The sequence below is a fragment of the Dipodomys ordii genome, unplaced genomic scaffold (genome assembly GCF_000151885.1).
Source record: "Dipodomys ordii isolate 6190 unplaced genomic scaffold, Dord_2.0 Scaffold98, whole genome shotgun sequence".
NCBI lineage: Eukaryota > Metazoa > Chordata > Mammalia > Rodentia > Heteromyidae > Dipodomys > Dipodomys ordii.
Window position 1 is genome coordinate 4,463,338 of NW_012267314.1, and position 15,023 is coordinate 4,478,360.

General features: G+C 42.3%; 1 protein-coding gene across 1 annotated transcript in view; it reads right to left on the minus strand.

Moving 5' to 3' along the window:
* The window catches only part of Plekhg1 (pleckstrin homology domain containing, family G (with RhoGef domain) member 1), a 135,473-nt gene that overhangs the window by 36,841 nt on the left and 83,609 nt on the right, over positions 1-15,023 (minus strand). Inside the window, exons 3-4 of the mRNA XM_013026954.1 lie at positions 7,872-7,972; positions 542-611 (exon numbers count right to left, since the gene is read on the minus strand). Of these exons, the coding sequence (XP_012882408.1) occupies positions 542-611; positions 7,872-7,972 (171 nt within the window). The remainder of the gene's footprint in view (positions 1-541; positions 612-7,871; positions 7,973-15,023) is intronic.

A 15,023-nucleotide genomic window follows, 5' to 3' on the forward strand; every position in this document is an offset into this window, starting at 1 on the left:
TACCGTGGGGAGGGACATACAAAGCAACAAAGAAATCATCTTATAAATATGTTAGAAACAATCACATGAAAGAAAAACATTTGAATACTTATCTTGGGGTTCATTTCGCCTAACATCAACTTATCTGACCTTTTCTGCTTGTCTCAGGCATATACTAGCTATTGCAAATAAGGGAAACCATGGGGACTATGTTTCTTTGGGCCTAGCTTACTTTCTTCCTATTTCTAACATTATTCTTACTTTTAAAGCTCAAGTCTTTCCTAGGAGAAAGTGACATTATTCAACTACTACAGAAGTTCTGGAACAACTATTATGTTAGCATCTCCCTTTTTCCTTAATAGTATAGTTTTCTCTTTGCTACTTGAAGAAAAAAAAAAACCCAACCTCCAACATGCAAAAACAAAACAAAGAAAAAAAAACTCAAAGAGGTAACAGCTGGCTTCATGCAATAGAAGTAAGCTAGTTGTTCTAACTTACATGGAAAACAACCTGTAATCTCTATCTGTCTTGGTGGATCTAGAGAAAAATGAACCCTACTTACCTTGGACACAAAGCATTCTGCTATAGCCACAGGATCATTTTCACAGTTTTCCAAGTCTTGCAGAAGTTCACTAACAAAAGAACAAGAGCCAGGAAGTATTAGATGACAGTCTTTTGGTTGAGGACATTTTATATCACTTCAAGGTTCAAACATTTCTCATGATATTCACAAAGAATCATATTTGATAACTGAAGGTCTATTGTCATCATATCCAAGGCTTGGAGAAGGGATTTATTCAAGGGCCTGGTAGAGCAGGGGTTTGGACACAGGTTGATGAGTAACTCCCAGCAGACACCAGCCCTGCCTAACACTGAAGCGTTTTGGAAGGTTGTCACCAGTTTCCTGAATGCATACACATATTCATTCATCAGACTGCTGCCTAGGTAAGTCAGGACACCGAAAGAATAACATGTTCAAATCACACTAACATATCTCAGATCAACAGAGATGGTACTTCACAAAAAAGCTATGCTGGGTGAGGAAATGGCTCTCTTGTCAGTGGACATTAGATTTTAGTGGAAGTATTATTATTGTAAGCGACTGCATAGTATTTCCTTGTGTGGATATACAACAATTTATTTAACCAATCTACCATTGCTGAATAATAATAACAGTAGTAATAATAATAATAATATAGTGGAAATCATTGAAAATTATGAAACAGAATTGATGAAAACAAAAGCACTAGAAATCCATAAACTTCACTTAGAGAAGAGAGAAAAGGAAAGAAGACAAGAAGAAATGAGGGAGGAAGGGAGGAAAGAAATGACTAATATCAGAAATCAAGTTTGTGTGTGTGTGTGATCTCTAACGTGAACTTGAAGGCAGGAACTAAATGACCTTGAAGGTTTTACTGCTCTACATTGAACAAGGATCAGGCAAGGGCCTTTTCCCTCTGGTCTGCTGGATTCTCAGCAGTACTGCAGGACTTCCTCTTCCCACCACTCACAGGTCATTGTGATTTGTGATACCCATGGAGACACAGGACACATGGGAATGAATGGAAAGTGTCCCATTGGGTTTGCTGATACACTGGCACTGACATGACAGGCGACAGGAGCCCATGGGTAAAAAGATTCCTACCATTGTGAAGAAGATGGAGACACTGAGTGGTAAGGGATGTTCTGAGACAGAGGATGGTGCTCTCCCTTCCTCAGTTATAGATTGTTTATCATGAACTTCCCAAATCACATGGCTCAAGGCATTCTTTCTTTTGTTTTTATTTTAGCCTGTTCTGTAAAGATTTGCCTCTCAAACAAAAGTAGCTGCACTATCCTTCAAGGCATTTTTCTTCACCCCTTGATCATGTGACACATTTCCATGGTTATACCCACAATGGCATTCAGTGCTATACCACTAGACCCAGGTCAGTTTCCCCCACAGCAATGACCCGCACAGGTATACTGAATCAGACAAAGAGCTGATGAAGAAAGTTTTACTCAGATCTTTTGAGGAAAGATGAAAAGTCTGATCATTTTAATCTGTGAAGAAATAATTGAAACATAAGAATTCAATCTGGATGAAGAGTCTTTATTACTCTTCCTTTTAAAAGATGGGTTCAAAAGATAGTTTAGATAACTTTTCTCTATTCCAAGAGAAGTTGGTGTTTCTTCTTTGGTTTGCAGCAAGGAAAGGTTTTAGGAGTTTGGAGGGCTGGCTGGAATGAAGGAAAGTGATTTCTTGCAACTACCCTGATGACCTGACTACTTCAAGATTTATTCCAAACCAGAGACTTAAATTTCGAAGCTTGCATAGAGATTAGAGAGAAAGAGATTTGGCTACCAAAACTAAAACAAAAATGAAAGAATTGTAGTCTAGCATATTTCATGATGGAAAATGTTGTGAAATGACAGTTAAAATCTCATTGTATATCAAAGAATGGAGAAAAAGACAAAAGAAAAAGGCTACTGTCATGCATGAACATTTATGAAAAATGTCTCTAAAATATGCAAGCAAATCAAACTCATGAATGCATTAATACATAAAACATAACACAATGCATAAATACATAATACAATGCATAAATATATAATACAATAAATAAATACATAATGGCCAGGCAGGGTTTATTTTAGTTTTGTTATATGCAATTCAAATCAGAATGTCTATCCTTGTGATGCACTGAATGATGAAGGGGAGGAAAATCAAGTGTTAATTTTATTAAGGACAATATTCATAATAAAATTCAAGCAAGATAAGAGCATGTGTTTTTTAAATCCCACTGTAGACATTTCACTTAATAGTAAAATGTTTCTGATGTCAAAAAGCAACCAATGATGCCATCATCTACCACACTGATGACTTATCCATAGCAATAAGACAAGAAAAGACATAAAAGGCGGAAGAAAAGGCATGAAATTCTCATTTTCAGATATAATTGTCTTTATAGAGGTCTAACAGACTCTGTAAGCCAATACTAGAACTATTTAATGGGGAAGTATAGATAGTTGGATACAGTATTCATATATAAAAACTAAAAGCCTTCTAGATGAGAATAACAGCTAATTAAAATAACAGAAAAAATGTTCTAAACAAAATAACTTCAAAACCTATACAGCATCTAGGAATTATTTTTGTTTGTTTTGTTTTGAATTTAATGTTTCCCAGACTTCAATAAAGTTGGTGTTTATCATTTCTACTATGTGAGCCAGGCTTCCAGCCCTTTTACTATAGTTATTATTATTTTGTTTTTGTTGGTTGTGGGGCTTGAACTCTGGGCCTGGGCGCTGTCCCTGAGCTCTTCAGCTTAAGGCTAGCACTCTACCACTTGAGCCACAGCGCCACTTCTGACCTTTTCTGTTAATGTGCTGCTGAGGAATCGAACCCAGGGCCTCATGCAGGCGAGTTAGCACTCTACCACTGAGCCACCTTCCCAGCCCTACTATGGTTATTTTTGAAATAAGGTTTCTCAGCTCAAGCCAGCCTGGATTGAAGTCCTCCTATTCATATGTTCTGCTGGTAGCTGTGATGACAGGGCCACATCACTGTGCATTTTATATTAAGATAGGGTCTCGTAAACTCTTTTGTCCAGGCATAGCTAGGATGGCAAGAAAACATCATCACACCGGCTTTTGAGATGGAGTTTTGTGAACTTTTTGCATGTGCAAAATCTCCTGAATCTCTTGATCTCCACCTCCTGAGTAGACTAGGATTATTGTGAATTTTTATTAGCTACTACCTGGATGATGTAACATTAGCAGCATATACAAGCCTCATTCCCCGCAGAGCACAGGGCTGCCTGAAGGACTACAATCATCAGCATCTGTGACACTTTTATGCTTCAAGAAATTTCAAAGCAAATACAGTGCACATACACAATAAAAGACTTCAATAAAGTTGGTGTTTATCATTTTATACTATGTTTCTCTGTATTTCAGAAACAGGTTGAGCTGGACACTGGTGGCTCATGTCTGTAATCCTAGCTGCTCAAGAAGCTGAGATCTGAGGACTGAGGTTGAAGGCCAGCCCAGGCCAGAAAGTCTGTGAGACTCTTAGCTTGAATTAATGACCAGAAAACCACAAGTGGTGCTATGGCTCAAAGTGGGTACAGTGCTAGCCTTGAGCAAAAGAGCCCAGGGCCTGAGTTCAAGCCACATGACCAACCAAAAAGAAAGAAAGAAAGAAAGAAAAGAAACACAGGTTGAGTATCCTTTACCTTCTATGCTCAGAACCAAGTGTTTTTTTAATTTCAGATTCTGCCCGATTTCAGTTTACACACACACACACACACACACACACACACACACACAATGATATTTATTAGACATGGCACAAACCCACACACCAAATCACCTTCTGCATGTGGCTGGGAGGTCATTTACACACTATTTGGATTTTGTGTTTGTGTGTGTGTATGTGTGTGTTTCAGATTAGAGATGCTATTTCCTGGAAAAAAGAACTGTAGTCAGCTGTTTTTCTTCAGGACAGCATGAAACCACTTCGTTTGCCCTCTTTAATTTTGGAGATTGAAATCTTACCTGGTGGACCACAATGGCACTGCATTATATTGAGAGACCTAGATCTGAATCAATAATAGAAACTTTAAAGTTTATCATTTCAAGCCCTGACATTGATTTTCTAAAAGAGCTATATTTTTGTAAATTGATTGATGTAAAAGGGTATGATAAAAGATTCATAAATAGCATTGACATAAAATCTCACACTGGTGCTCTTATTTAACCAAATGTAATAACCAGTAAAGATGTTTGAGCTCTAAATTTAGATCTTAGGTTTAAGAGAAAGGAAATAAAGACAAGTGAGACAAAACAGTATCAATAATTCAGTGTAAAAGTCAAACAAGCTTTCTATTTTTTTGGGGGGGGTCCGGTTGTGGGGCCTGAATTCTGGGCCTGGGCGCTGTCCCTCAGCTTTTCAGCTCAAGACTAGCACTCTACCACTTGAGCCAGAGTGCCACTTCCAGCTTTTTTCTTTTTGCTTATGTGGTGCTGAGGAATCGAACCCAGGGCCTCAGGCATGCAAGGCAAGCTCTCTACCACTGAGCCACCTTCCCAGCCCCAAACAAGCTTTCTGAGAGCAATGCAAGGTATTAGAGTCTTGACAAAAGCATGTATTTAAAATGGTTGAAACTGTATATCTGGCTCTATGTCCTTGAACCTGTAAGGTTTGTTCATCTTCAATAAAATATGAGTACTGGGCTGCGAATATGGCTTCATGTGTTTGCCTGGCATGCATGAGGCCCTGGGACCCATTCCTCAGTACCACATAAACAGAAAAAGCCAGAAATAGTACTGTGGCCCAAGTAGTAGAGCTCTTGTTTTGAGCAAAAGTAGCTCAGAGAAAATGCCCAGGTCATGAGTTCAAGCCCCAGTACTGGTAAAAAAATAAATAAAATGTGAGCATAACAGTAGATCCCGCTTGCCTCCCAGAGCTAGTAAGAGGGTTAAGTGAGATGATACGGGAATGGTATGAGCTACGTAGGGGCAAGCAGGAACACAGTCATTTGTAGTTGTCAGGGCATCAGTGCTTCAAGCCTGTTTTAGACAGATCAGACTTTCAAGGTCGATGACTATCCAAAAGGAAAGAGTGGAGAATTAATTTTGGAACATGAAGGTCTTGCCACTCATCCTACTTTAACAGCCCAGGCTGCACTGCAGAGTCCCCAGTGACTAGCTCATCGGTATGCCTCTTTCCAGCAGGAGACATGTGAGCATTTATATCCTGAGGAATCCAAGTTCTTTCCTGGAGTCAAACAGACTTCCCGAGGCACGGATGCTGCACTCTAGCGGGAGGCGCAAGGCTAAAGGTCTGGGGACTGGAGTCAGGGGTTCTAGATGATGCATAGAAAGATAGGCTTATGGGGTGCAGGAAGATGGGGTGGGGAAAGGGATGATGCGTCTGAAGCTCTCTGGCTTCCGGCAAGAAGGATGCCTTCTGTAGCTCCTTGTTACCATCAGCTTTCAGCCCAACCACAGGAGACCAGGGTCCCCAGCATCCGGCTCTGTCACCCTGTCATCTCTTCTTGGCGTGCAGTGTCATCAGTAGGCTTTGAATGGAGAAACCACACAGGGATTCACAAGATTTATCACCACCGACGGCGCCAACACCAACACGGTACTAATGAACCTGTGGTTCTGAATTCTCTTACTCCTGTTTTTTTCTGTATTTTATCTTCTGATTGCTGTGCTTACTTTATCTGGACAGCGTCTGTCCACATGGCTGGACACTCGAGGCTTTTCACAATGCTACAATGCCCCAGACCCACCACCAGGGTTGCTCAATCAGAATTTCTTTTCTTTTTTTTTGGTCAGTCGTGGGGCTTGAACTCTGGGCCTAGCCGTGCTGTCCCTGTGCGCTTCAGCTCAAGGCGAGAGCTCTACCGCTTGAGCCACAGCACCACTTCCAGTTTTCTAGTGGTTTATTGGAGATAAGAATCTCACGGACTTTCCTGCCCGGGCTGGCTTTGAACCATAATCCTCAGATCTCAGCCTCCTGAGTAGCTAGGATTACAGGCGTGAGCCACCAGCGCCAGGCTTGAATCAGAATTTCTAAAGCATCCAGGGACTGCATTTTTCGGGGGAGGAGGGATGGGCAGTCCTTGGATTTGAACTCAAGGCTTGCATGCTGTCCCTGAGCTTTTTCATTCAAGGCTAATGCTCAATCACTTAAGCTACACTTTTTTTTTATTTTGGCTGCTTGAGCTGGCTTTGAACCTGGATCCTCAGATCTCAATCTCCTGAGTAGCTAGAATTAGAAATGTGAGGTGCTAGTGTCCAGCTCAGCCACCCACCAGCACCTGACCAGCCATTGCATTTTTAAATAAGCTTCAAAAGCCAGACACAGGTGCCTCACACCTATAATCTGTAGGCAGGAATCCTCTTACTGGAGGGTTCCGGGAGGTGGTGGTGGCGGTGGGGGAGAAACAACAGATATGATAGAAAAGGTCATTGTATCCTGGGTTAGAAATTGCTGAATGCTGTGAGAAAAAGGAAAAGTAAACAAGTGTGTGTGTGTGCATGGGAGCCTAGAAAGCTGCATTTGTAAGATTCACAGAGACTTGAGGCAAGCAGGGACCAACTCAGTAAAGACTCACCTATGGCCATGTACACGGCTTAACCTGGATTCTAATCCCCACAGCTGAATCTGAGCATCAGTGCTCCTAGCCTGCCCTCCCACCTTCTTCCCACCGAGACAGTTTCTCAACTGACAACTTCCTTACTCACTCCTGACTCATTTACCTCCCTCCTATTTACTGGTGTGATTTTCTTGCCTACTATTTCCTACCCTCCTAAATGCTGACAAGTTTCTGCTAAATTACTTGAAATGATCAGCATGTTTATATCGTAGGACTTACAGGATTTACTGCATGTTTACTGTGATCAGTTCACACCCCAGGCAGAAGAAAATTTATAGAAAATCCAGTGTAGGTGAAGATGAACAAAAGTGGGTAGGTATACCTATTAGGGTGTCATGTTTATGTCCTGGTGTGGGAGAAAGATTTCCAACCCCTACCAAGACAAATAGGTCTCTTCCTTGAGTCAGAAAGATGGAGAAGGATAGAATACTAAATGGGAGAGTCACATAGGATGCAAGAATGTTTCTAGCTAGAAAAACATCAGTGCACAATGGTCCATAAAAATGTTTGATGACACATGTATATAGTCCTAGAGCTGAGAAGATCAAGGCAGCAGGATCGAAGGTTCCAGAACCACCTGGGCTATTATAATGAGACCATATCTCAAAGAAATCAATGAGGGAGAGGAAATCAAGCCCCTTAATTAGAAATGAAAAGTAAAGGTTCCTTAGGCTGTATTTGTCTGAGAGACATTCATACTCTTCTTATGTTAGAAACAACCTTTTAGGATCCACTTACCTATTGAAGTGGTAGATGTCCTGTATGTTTCCAAAAAGGGCGGCTCGATCTTCAGTTGCCAGGGGGAGTTTTGTTTGCTCCCTGATACAGGCGAGGTAATCCTGAGAAGTCAATGAGAAGGATCTTAAACACTCTTGACCTTTTCCTAGTCATCCATAACTATGCAAGATGAATAATTCATATCTTTTTAAAGTAATTATGATACTGATGCACTTGTTAACTGCTATCATGAGAATCCAGAGTTGCTGTCTGATTAATGAAGATGATACTTACCTATTTATAGAATTCGAGGTTTTAGCCAGGAGAAAGAGTGTGGTATAAGCCTCTACCCTCTAACAGTATCACAGCTCTCCTGGATGCATGAAGATTAAAGTTAGTGATAATAATGTCAGAGTATCTCCTGTTCTCTGGGCTCATTTATATGATTAAAAGAGCCTCTCCCTGGGTATAGAGGCTCACACCTATAATCCTAGCTATTCAGTGGGCTGAGATCTGAGGATCATGATTTGAAGCCAGAGTGGGCAGGAAGATCTGTGAGACTCCTATCTCCAATTAACCACACACACAACCATACACACAAGCACATAGCCCAAACCCAGATGTGGAGCTGTGGTTCAAGTTCTAGAATGCTAGCCTTGAGCACAAAAGCCCAGAGATTCAAGAACAGCTCTCAGGTCCTGAGTTCAAGACCCAGGACTGGAAAAAAAAAGCCAACAACAAAAAGAAATTCTAAGACTGGGTGCTGGTAGCTCATACTTGCAATTCTAGTCAGAAGGTTGAGATCTGAGGATTGAGGTTCACAGCCAGCCTGGGCAGGAAAAGTCTATGAGACTCTTACTTCCAACTAACCACAAAAAGCCAGAAGTAGAGTTGAGGTTCAAGTAGTACAGCACTAGGCTGAGGGGAAAAGCTAAGGGATAGTGTGCACAGGCCCTGAGTTCAAGCCCCAGTATGGGAAGAGAAAGAAGAGAGAGAGAAAGAGAGAGAGAGGGCTATAAAACTCATGTAGCAGGAAAAGAGAAACAAAACATTCTGTAATGTGGCAGAGTTGTTTTACACATTATATTGAATTCATAAGACTAAAACTAAATCTTCCCTCCCATACTAGTTTACTAATAAAAGTTAAAAAAAAATAAGGACATGAACTATATGCAACTCATGGGCAGGATGGAAGGGGAAAATTGGGGGGAAAGCAAAGCAAGGGGTAATACTGTCCAAAAGAGTAATGCACTTATTATGAAGTAGTAACCCCTCTGTACAGCACCTTAATGACAGTAAAATTATATTTAATAATAGTAGAATTATTTTATAAAAAGAAAAAAAATAACATAACTCATTTTCCTGTGATAAGGCCAAATATTATGGACATATTTTAGCAAAGAAACAGCATCTAGGCTGGGAATGTGGCTTAGTGGTAGAGCGCTTGCTTAGCATGCATGAAGCCCTGGGTTCGATACCTCAGTACCACATAAACAGAAAAAACGGTAAGTGGTGCTGTGGCTCAAGTGGTAGAGTATTAGCCTTGAGCAAAAGAAGCTTAGGGACAGCACTCAGGCTCTGAGTTCAAGCCCCAAGACAGAAAGAAAGAAAGAAAGAAAGAAAGAAAGAAAGAAAGAAAGAAAGAAAGAAAGAAAGAAAGAAAGAAAGAAAGAAAGAAAGAAAGAAAGAAAGAGAAAGAAAGAGAGAGAAAGAGAAAGAAAGAAAGAAAAAAGAAAAAGAAAGAAAGAAAGGAAGGAAGGAAGGAAGGAGGAAAAGAAGGAAGGAAGGAAGGAGGGAGGGAAGGAGGGAGGGAAGAAAAGCAAGCAAGCAAGCAAGCAAGCAGGAAGTTGGAAGGAAGGATGGAAGGAAGGATGGAAGGAAGGAAGGAAGGAAGGAAGGAAGGAAGGAAGGAAGGAAGGAAAAGAAACAGCTTCCAAACATACTTCTTTTTTTTTCCTGGCCTGGGGCTTGAACTCAGGGGCTGGGTGCTGTCCCTGAAGTATTTTGCTCAAGGCTAGCATCCTAACACTTGAGCCACAGTTCCACATTTGGCTTTTTTGGTGCTTAATTGGAAATATGAGTCTTCTGGACTTTCTTGCCCGGGCTGGCTTTGAACTATTATTCTTAGATCTTAGCCACCTGAGTAGCTAGGATTACAGGCGTGAACCACCAGTGCCCGGCTCAAAAGACATTTAACATGGGCTGAGACCCACAGTGGGTTAACCTGACGAAGCTGAGCTCTCTGAGCCGCGGAGAGGAAGACTGCTTTCCACCGCTTATGTGAGAGTTCATGACTGAGGGTCCTCTTCTTCTAGGGATGTTGCAGAAAGAACTCAGCAGGAGGCAAACACACAATAAAAGGAAGAGTGAAAACAGCTGGAATAATCTAAAATAACAGATAAAAGCAGTCTCCTCTGTGCTGCTGTACAATCCTGAAGATCACATCCAAAATGAAAGAGGCAAAACACCAGGGTCTGGCCAGGCCCGAGTCACAGCAACCAGATTCCCCTGGTTGGTGGGGCTGAACGAGACAAGGAACAATCCCATTTTCTTACTGCAAGTACAAAGCTTGCTCACTTGCAGAAATCAGAGGAGACTGAATTCTTCATGTGAGTAAAAGACCAAGTTAAGGAGCTTGAGGAATTTCATCTGGAGATAGAGACAAAGAATTATGGCCTCTTTCCAACGAATGATGGCCCATCTCCAATGAAAAAGAACTTCTAAATGTTCAGCCTTCATGGAAGAGACACACTAGACTTTAAAAGCTGTTTGTTTTCTGAAGTTGTTGAGAAAACAGAGCACTAGGAAAGGTCACATTTTTGTAGGTCACTCTAGATAACAGATCAAAGTTGCATGGCCACACTTGTTTCCCTCCTGATTATAATTAAGTCTTTAAAAACCTGATATGTAAACCCTGAGCCAGTTACTGACAACTACCATAGTGCATACAGCGCCGGTGCTGTAAACTCATCTGAAGCCAAAATGAGAGCGTTGCATCTCTGCGCTAATAACAGTTCATTCTGTGACGCAAATGACAGGGCAAGGACACCAGGGAAATTTATTAGCACCTGCCATGCTGCTTATTAATTTTATTGGCTTGAGGTCAGCACGCACAGCTTCCCTCCTGTTCACAAGGAAGGAACAATTTAAAATGTTTGCACAGGGAATAATTATGCTCTAAGAAGATCAAAGAATTAACCCTACTTTGGGAGAAGAGGAGAACAGCAAGATGCTCTTTAAAAAACAATCACCATTTGGTGGTTTTTCGGTTTCCTTTAAAGTATCTCTCTTCTAAGTTGTTTTGAAGATCTTCACCAGCGTAAGATTTTGTAGGTGACTTCTCCTTCCATCAACTTACCATTCCTCTGACTACCCATCTTTGAAAATATCTAAGTATGCTGGGACTCGTGGTTCAAGTGGTAAAGTGCTGGCCTTGAGTGGAAGAAGCCAAGCCAGAGCAAGAAGCCCTGAGTTCAAGCCCAGTACCAGCATAAAACACGACAAGATCCAAGGATAGCCTAATGTGGTTCTATTCAGGATGTGCCAAATGTACAGGAATCAGTTGGCAAACTGTTTTTGTTCTGCCAAAAGAGAAGTCAGAAATTGAAATCAACCATGTAGAAACTCGTACACAACATTCTGAATTATTTTAATACAGATTTTTAACTTACTACTAATAAAAAAAAATTGTGCTGGTAGTGGGGCTTGGACACCGGGCAGAGGTGTTGTCCCATAACTTCGTTGCTCAAAGCTGGTGCTCTACCACTTCCAGCTTTTTGGTGGTTAACTGGAGATAAGAGTTTCATGGACTTTCCTTCCTGGGCTGGTTTTGAACTGAGATCCACAGATCTGAGCCTCTTGAGTAGCTAGGATTACAAGCTTGAGCCCCCAGTGCCCTAATCATAATACATTCTAAATTGAATATCTTAACATAATCATTTGGGTCTCTGTTGAATCAAGTCACAAATCTGAGCATATTATCTGGTATGTCTTGTTTCTGTTTTCCTGTTTTTAGTCACTCATTTTCTCATCATATTTTACAAAAGTCTTAGTCTGTGCAAAGTTAAAAGAAAATGTGTGGGGCTGGGAAGGTGGCTCAGTGGTAGAGCGCTTGCCTTGCATGCTTGAGGCCCTGGGTTCGATTCCTCAGCTACCACATAAGCAAAAAGAAAAAAGCCGGAAGTGGCGCTGTGGCTCAAATGGTAGAGCGCTAGCCTTGAGCTGAAGGGCTGAGGGACAGCGCCCAGGCCCAGAGTTCAGGCCCACTACTGGACCCAAAAAAAAAAAAAGAAAATGTGTGTGCACGCACGTGCGCGCGGGTGCGCACACGCACACACACACACACACACACACACACTGTCCTAACCAGACTGAGATCTAGATAACCATCTAGCTGAAGAATGGATACCCTAGAAAGATCTGGAAGAGATTGCTGGAAACAGAAGGCAAATTCAATGTCCTTCCTAACTTTTTTTTTTTGGTCAGTTGTGGGGTTCAACTCAGGGCCTGGGCGCTGTCCCTCAGCCTAAGGCTAGCGCTCTATCACTTGAGCCACAGCGCCACTTCCGGTTTTCTGGTCATTTATTGGAGATAAGAGTTTCATGGATTTTTCCTGCCCAGGCTATCTTTGAACCACGATCTTCAGATCTCAGCCTTCTGAGTAGATAGGATTACAGGTGCGAGTCACCGGTACCCACTTCCTAACCCATTTCTTGAAGATGCCCTAAGAGAAATCTGGTTAAGAGCCGTTCCTCGGGAACTGTCATGAAACATTAGAACTCTGGTCTAGTAATAAACTATAACAAGAGAAAAGTAGTTACAATTCTAATGTCAATCAACACTCGATTTTTTTCATTGTTGTCATTTCTTATGCTTACTCTCTCTCCTCTGGCTTGTAGAAACAGAAGGAGCAGGAGGTTTCTGTCCCTCTGTGCTCCTGCTCTGATTTCACAAGGCTGCCTGCGGTGAAGGCTGGCACCTTTCAAACCAGCTTTGCCTAGGAACATTCACCTGCCAAGTTCTCTGGTAGCGCTTAAGATCTGCTTTCTTTTTGGATGAAGCATTTCTGCTTTAGAGAAAGTGTCTTTTTCCCTTTCTCCAATTTCTCTGCCTTTTCCAGAAAGTATTCTCTTGCCATGTGTTACGTTTTTGATGCCACTGAAACTCAAATGATTCACACGCATGTATCCACAGATCAAAAGCATCGTCATGTTCGTTCAGATAACCCCAACCCTTTCTTGAGGACGTGGAAATGGGTGTCAAGTTCTGTTTTACAAGATTTTTTTCTCTTTCCTTCCTTCCTTTATTTTTTTGTCAGTTGTGGGGCCTGAACTCTGGGCCTGGGCACTGTCCCTCAGCTCTTCAGCTTAAGGCTAGCATTCTACCACTTGAGCCACTGTGCCACTTCTGGTTTTCTGAGTAGTTTACTGGAGATAAGAGTCTCACGTCCTGCCCGGGCTGGCTTTGAACTGCAATCTTCAGATCTCAGCCTCCTAAGTAGCTAGGATTACAGGTGTGAGCCGCTGGTGCCTGGCTTATTATTATTATTATTTTTAATGAGGCACACATGATCCCTTTCTCCGAGGAACTAAAAAGAAACAGCAGATTGGTGTTCTGGACACAGGACTTGTAAACGTTCTGTGGCAGGCAGGGACAGGAGATGAAGGGCCAAGTTGTTGATCTCAGGAAGTAGAGTCATTCCTGGAGGAGGTAAGGGAAGAGTGGACTCCATGAACATCAGCAGAGGTGACAGTACAGAGAGAAGAAGATGGGAGATGAAGAAGCCGCATGGGAGGACAGACATGAGGAAGCAAGGTACAGGACAACAAGAAGTGGTTGGCTCAGGATGGGAAGATCTCGGGGCTGCACAGCTGGAGAAGGAAGATGGTAGCAGGAAGGCACAGACTGGAGGATGGGCTGCTCTTCCTGACCACACAGGTGACAGCACAGGGAAGACACGAGCCACATGACCAAACCCCAGTGCATTCACCTCTCCCCATCTCTAAGAGAGCTGAAAAGGAAGGTGGCCTTAGGAGAACAGGTAGGCATTGGTGGCTCACGCCTGTAATCCTAGCTACTCAGGAAGCTGTGATCTGAGGAGCTCAGTTGGAAGCCAGCCAACCCAGGAAAGCCCACAGAGACTCTCATCTCCAATTAGCCACCAACACAAAAGCCAGAAGTGGAGCTGTGGCTCAAGTGATACAGCTCTACCTTGAGCAGAAAAGCTCAAGAACAGTGCTCAGGCCCTGAGTTCAGGACTGGCGCGCACACACGCACACACACACACACAGACACACACACAGACACACACACAGACACACAGACACACACAGAGGTATATGGAGGTTAAAATCACATGTCAGGCTGGGCTTATAAGGCTGGAATGACTCAAAGAGGGCACTAAGGAAGAGTTATTAGAACAATACCTGTGACCAGTTTGTGCTCAGAATGTTCCGGAGAAGCTAGAAGTGCTCTTCAGTTTTGAGTTGGGCACCACCCTATAGAGCTGTGGCTAACCATGGCAGTTACCTCGCCATAAGGAAGCATTGCCTTTTAACTGAAATATAACATGCTTAAATCTGTGTGTGTGTGTGTGTGTGTGTGTGTGTGTGTGTGTGAGAGAGAGAGAGAGAGAGAGAGAGAGAGAGAGAGAGAGAGAGGGAAAAAACTGGGGCTTCTTAAACTGAAGGCCTAGAGCTTGAACTCAGGCACTGTCTCTTAGCTTCTTTCCTCAAGGCTGCTGTTCTACCATTTGAGCCACAGCTCCGCCCTTTTGGCTTTTTGCTGGTTAACTGGTGATAAGAGTCTCACAGACTTTCTGACTTGGGCTGGCTTCGAGCCAGGATCCCCAGATCTCAGCCTTTTTTGTAGCTAGGATACAAAAGTGAGCCCTGGCTTCCATCACTTGATTTTCTCTGCTCATCATCTGGGTGACTTTACATAGCATTTCTTTCATTTATTTATTTATTTAACTCTCCTGGTTACAAGCCAGGTAAAGGCACAGTTATATATAATTAGTTGTGGCTACAATCTTTGAAGTAGAAAGCAAGGATGGCTGAGGAGGTGGTAGGTGGTAGGTGGATGGGAAGGTTTAGGCAAAGCTTCACATCCCTGAAAATCAGAAACCGATTCATCTCAATTACCACCAGAACACTGCTGGTCTACTTTGAATCA